Source organism: Thermobia domestica, chromosome 2 (assembly GCF_964235325.1).
Source record: "Thermobia domestica chromosome 2, izTheDome1.hap1.1, whole genome shotgun sequence".
In the NCBI taxonomy this organism is placed as follows: Eukaryota; Metazoa; Arthropoda; class Insecta; order Zygentoma; family Lepismatidae; genus Thermobia; species Thermobia domestica.
In genome coordinates, this window is record NC_137455.1 from 2,840,445 (window position 1) to 2,846,444 (window position 6,000).

The 6,000-nt window shown below is 35.3% G+C and overlaps 1 protein-coding gene across 1 annotated transcript in view; it reads left to right on the plus strand.

Annotated features, from left to right (window-relative positions):
* Cse1 (chromosome segregation 1) overlaps positions 1–1,903 on the plus strand; it is a 106,692-nt gene extending 104,789 nt beyond the window's left edge. The window contains exon 21 of the mRNA XM_081738190.1: positions 1,318–1,903. Coding sequence (XP_081594316.1) covers positions 1,318–1,475 — 158 coding nt within the window. The 3' untranslated portion in view covers positions 1,476–1,903. The remainder of the gene's footprint in view (positions 1–1,317) is intronic.
* The last annotated feature ends 4,097 nt before the right edge of the window (positions 1,904–6,000 follow it).

Sequence of the window (6,000 nt, forward strand, 5' to 3'; positions counted from 1 at the left end):
CAATAAACAATGTTTTCTATTGGTAAAAAATATGGGAACCTTACTTTTGGTACAACCCTCGTAAGATTTTGTAGATCAAACCTTATAAAGTCATGTATAAATGTGAAGAATCTTATATTGGTACTAGCTGAACCTGCGCTCTCTACACAGTGCATCATTCACTTATGAGCATGAATCTCCTTGTTATTCCTCACATCTGTATGTGTCCTTTTACAGACACAAGTGAAAGACGTTTTGATAAAAATTGGCTAAGGGTATCATAAAAGGGAATTTTTTTCCGATTATTTTTTCAGTAATCTGGCACCGTTTGCAAGATTTCAGGCTACTTCCGATTGGAGTTTCTAATTTATGTATGATCAGTGTTTTCTTTCTTCTTGCATGCAGTATGTAATAAGCAAATACATTACATACACAATTAATAATAATGTCAGTGATATATATATGGTGTTCATTGAGCAAAACATTGGCTAGAGGGAATGGCAGCATATCTTGGATACGAGTAATGTAGGTAGAGCCGCATCTATTACTATATAGTACCATCATGGTTGCCATCTTGGATTCAGATTCAAAACTTTTAATAGGAAGAGGATTATGTGACATCATTTTGGGGTAGTTTTTCATCACAAATACACATCTGACGTTATTTCCAACATATCTTTTATCATTTAATAATTATTACTTTCAAACATATGTTTATTAACTAACAGCTGTCTTTCCAAACTTACAAGGTACCTTTGCCTCATATTGTATACTGTAAATGAATGGTCGTCATTTAATATTATTCAGTTGAGCTAATTTTTCTCGTGGACTATCTTGGTCTGATATGGAGCTATTTTAGGGAGTAAGAAAAAAAACTTGGAATTCTAAAACTAAGGACCAGCCTAATATTTCGTAAAATAAACCCTTTTACAGCTTTTGCTATAAATTTTTGTTGTGAAAGGTGATTAAATCTAAGCTTGAATAATTATGTATTTTGCCAACGTCGATAGAGCTTCATCTCTGGTGCATGGGGTCTTTGGTTCGATCCCAGCTCACGCCAAGTGAACTTTGTGGTGGACCGACAAATACCATATGCGTGGGTTTTCTCGGGGTTCTTTCCTCTTACTTTCTTCATTCCACCATTTCATTCATTTCTTATAATTACCGTCTCCTTTAGGCTATCCGGTATAAGTGTGGGACGTAAAACTAAAAGCTTTTATTTCACTTGTAAATATACGTACTACTTAACGAACTAAGAATATTATCAATAACATTATGTCATTTATAAATAACCAAATATAATATGCATTCGAAATTATCTGAATTCTTTAATTTCAGATGTTCCAGACCCAAGAATCCATCTTGGACAATCTCTTTATAAATTGTCTATTGCATATCCTGGGCGACTGATCCCTATGATCACCAAAGGACTTCCTGAAGCCGAACGTTCCCATTTGGAAAAATATTTGAAAGTGGCCAATGTTCAGCTAGCGTAAGAGTCAATTCCACGGAGATGTTTAGAAGCAAGATGGAGCAAAACCACCAATCACACAAGTGATGAATGTAAGAAGTTGCTTAAGACTGAACAGTTCCTTCAAGGCATTACGATGAACAGATGCACATTTTCAAAATTATGAAAGACATTTTCAAGATGCTGAATGAGTCAGTTGTAGTGATGTGCAGTATCATTTAGTGACTTGATCATGTGCGATTGATTATATGTCAAAAGATGGAACAATGATTGTTTGAACTGTCGAAGTGAAAAGTATAGCATGCAACGTATGCAGTCGAAAAGCATTTTGTGACATTCACAAACTCGAAATTAATTTATTTTGTGATACATAGTTGAACTTTTGTTACCAGTGTATCAAAAATGCATCCAATATTCTGTTGCGAGAAATATAATGCATCTTAGTAATGTAGAGATTTCTCTTTATTTGAAAATCTTTTCTGTAATTAATTAAAACAAAAATATGCAATGTAGTTTAAAATTTTCTGGCTTAGCACTGTAAGTATTGTCAACACACTGTTTTAAAAATTACTAGTTTTCTTTATTCCTAATTATTTTTAAGAATTTTTTTGTTTCGTCTACTATTTTGATATAAAATATTTTACCCTGGCAATATGATTCTTTTCATATATTTCTTTCGTAAATATTTACATTATCAAAACTCGTTAAGCCCAGTGTTAAACGTTGGAAGGTTTAGAAGCAACATTTTACTGTTAAATGGCTTCCGAATGTTTTCCACATTTTATTATATTTGTATATAAAGTACTCATAGATTTTATAATTCTTTCTCATTACTGTGTTTAATATTCGGAATGTAATATAAATTTGGACTTTCAAGGTACATTCGCGAAGTATCCCCTCGGGATTTCTGTAAAATTGATTCAAATGCAAAGTTTTCTGCTGCGCAACGTGTATTGTACTAATTTTAGCCTCCATATATCCGGAATTCAATCATACACCACTATAACGCTCGGACACAAAATTTCTTTTAGTTTGTTTAGGTTTGGCTGGACATGAGTGAATGCAAAATAAATTAGACACATGTTACCCACCCCGGCTGCCATCTTGGATCCGCCATATTGGATTCAACTTTCGTTTTTTCAACTGGGAATAAGTGTAAGTGATACATCAGATAATGTACAATTTTCTCGGAAATTTATTGGTGTAGTGAGTTTTATTGTAGATTATACCGTTTAAAAGGTATTGCATGTTAAATGGCTCCAAACACTTCCGAATAGACATTGCAGAGTAATATCAGTTACACTTACGTTTCTGATGTTGACAAAATCAAAACAGTTTCTAACTGGAATAATACTGTAGATATAAAAAAACGCTTTACAACATTAGTGTCATAATCTTATTACATTTCTGTGAGTGATGGTTATTACTTCCATGTTATAACAAGGAAGTATTGTATTACGGTCAAAATGCCTAATGTAAATCCAGATACTACTAGATTTGGGTGAAGACCTACCATTTCCATATTGACGTCTGTGTGTCTGTATGTACGTTCAGAGAATATTTCATCAACGGTAAATCATGTAAAAGATTGCATCTACTTAGGGGTAAGTAGAGTAACAAATAACACGGTTCTGACCAGAACAGAATGAAATATATTAAAAACTATACTTACAATGTGTTAAGTTTCAAGGACCTAACGTCCTCTTCATCAGACACAAACACTGAGAAAAGACAGGTGACAGCAGATATTATATACATGAGAAAGTGAAAGGCCACGCCCTTTCTTCTCTCTCATTGGTCGGAGGGAACCAATGAGGATAAAGGCAATTCCGCGCCAACAGAAAAATATAATGAGCCCTTTCACTTTTTCTAACTGTTCTTTAATCAGATGACATACAAAGAAAAGTAAATAACAAATATTTTTTTTAAATAAATATTAATAGGGTAATTCCACGGGAATGTACACCAAAAGTGTATTTTCTAAACTTATGTGTTTCGCTTGTTTTTGTCACCCATATCTTCGATTGAAGTCTAAAATTATGAATGCTATATAATTTGCTGCAGTTTGTAAAGTGCTGAACTGACAGCAGTGCTGATCCAATATGGCCGCTCTGTGAGACAAGCTGAAAGGCATATCGACTGACATTTAATTGTCGATCATTCATTTTATTGAGAAGAGAAGAAAAAGGTGTTTACAATTTTGAGTGCAGAGTACCGTATTGTGTATCACTACATATGCAAATGTTGTCTACTTTCAGCTGTTTAAGTGGTACTTCATATTAGAAAACTGGTCTTGTGCTGTAGTGTGCGTCACGAAAAAAACACATTTTTTCCTGTTGAAAGTTAGTTATTGCATGTAACGGTTTAATACTTTCAATTTTCCTTCTTGATAGATAGAGCAACTATTTGCCGTGATATTGATTTGGAAACTCAAATAAACACAGACTTACAATTACTGAAGTGTATGTAGTGTGCGTCACGGGTAGTGTGTGTCACGTTCAAGCATGGCGAAAACTGCTGCACAACGTAAAGCAGAGCACGGAAAGGCTCCGTACGTCCGGAAATAATGCCAAATTTCGAAGAAAAGAGACTCAAAAATAGAGAATTAGACGTGAAAGGAAAAATAAGAATATTACAATTGAAGAGAAGGAGCATATGCGAAAGAAGAAGATGGAAGAAATGAGACGATAACATCAGAAGAAGAAATTAAGCACAGCTATTGATGCTATGTTAAATAAACAAGTACCAGTGCATCTTCACCTAACAGTGTTTTCATCTCGGTGTTCATATGGGAAAGCTATGGCTAAAGTTAAAAGAAGCGTACCTCATAGTTCCAATAAGCTTAAGGTTGTTGTTAAACAATTGTTTGAACAATTTGCACCCGACAATAAAAAGCCAGCCAAGACACTAGATCAAAGTTCATCAAAAACGACAACTGAAGAAGCAGTTATTCAGTTTTATTTAAGCGATGGAATATCTTACCAGGCACTAGGACTTACAGATTGTTTAATCTCGGCAAACAAAAATTTCAAAAACTTTACTCGTTTCTAACACTCGGTGAAACAGTTCAAGAAACAGAATCCTGATATAGAGATTGGAAGATGTAAATTCTGTGAACTTCGGCCGAAACACGTACTGCTGAACGCGAACACCACCAAATCTTTCTGTGCATCAATCACGAGAATGTTAGATGACTGTTAAATTCATGTTCATTTCTGTCAAACAGCACAAATAATCTGATTTCGTCTCGTAGTGTGCGACGATGAATCTGAGACCTGTATGTTTCATACTTGACAAGAATGTGGTGAATTACCAAAGTTCGTTTCGCTTCTCAACTCTACTCAACCAATGGACACGAATATGGAAATACCTATCAACAATAGGCTACTGATGAGACTGGCAAAGTGCCGAAGGAGAAAATGTCAGGAACATTAAAGGAAGTGATGAAAAAACTATAGAATAAACTACCCGTTTTTTAGAGCATGCATTTATACTGCGTCACCAGGCAAATTATTTTAAAATCCTGAAAAAAATTGGGTTGATTTAGTTTGTCCCACGGTTATGCCTGCTAGGCTAAAGACTACGTGCACCTACTGATTATAGTGGAATTCTAACCACTTTGGTCCTTCAACTGTACCCTCACCGGGAATCGAACCCGGGACCACGCTATCCGAAATCAAGCGTGCTAGCCACTAGGCCAAGCAGGGGTTCCCTGAAAGAAAATGTACCGGAAAACACAGTAATAATGATGCAAATAAATTTTAGTGAAAACTACACATTTCCGAAACATGCTAAATCCTTTTTTGGTCGTTCAATAAGTATATTTGAGTTTGCTCTTTCATTTCTCGAATACCTTTCGACATATACCTCAGTTCCCTATTTTTTTTAAAGTGCGTTTTGTTTTCTAACAAACATTATTGAAACGAAACTACTGCAGGTATCGATAGGCATTTGAAAAAATAAAGGAAACAATATGCTTATTGAATCACCAAAATGCGTTTATTTATTTAACGAACAACAGATACGGCTCAGAGGCCATTTTACACTAAGGAAAGGACTTGGGAAAATGTTGGCCAGAGTGGATTTGCTAGGTACCATCCCGGCATTTGCCTGGTAGGACTGAGGGAAAAGCAGAAAAAACTGTCAGAATGGTCGGCAGCGGTATCGAACCCACAACTTCCCGACTGTGAACCAACGCTATACCAACAGAGCTACCTCAGTAGCATGTTTTGGAAATACATTCCACAGTTGTACGAGGTACGATGAATAACAAATTCAAACAATAGGAAAACTTAAGTGTTGTCATTGAAGGAAGTGTAGTGTGCGTCACAAGTGAATTGTAGTGTGCGTCACAGAGAAATTCCATTGTCATTTGTTTACTGCACTGAAGTGCGAATGAAACGGTGGTTGTGAGAACACTGCATTCCTTCTGGAAAATGTTGATGTACAAAATACATTTTGTAAAGTCATACGGAGGAAGATTTCCTAAATTCAAAATATGAGTAAAATTTTACTTCCCTTCCTGTAGTGTGAGTCACGTTTTAGTGTAT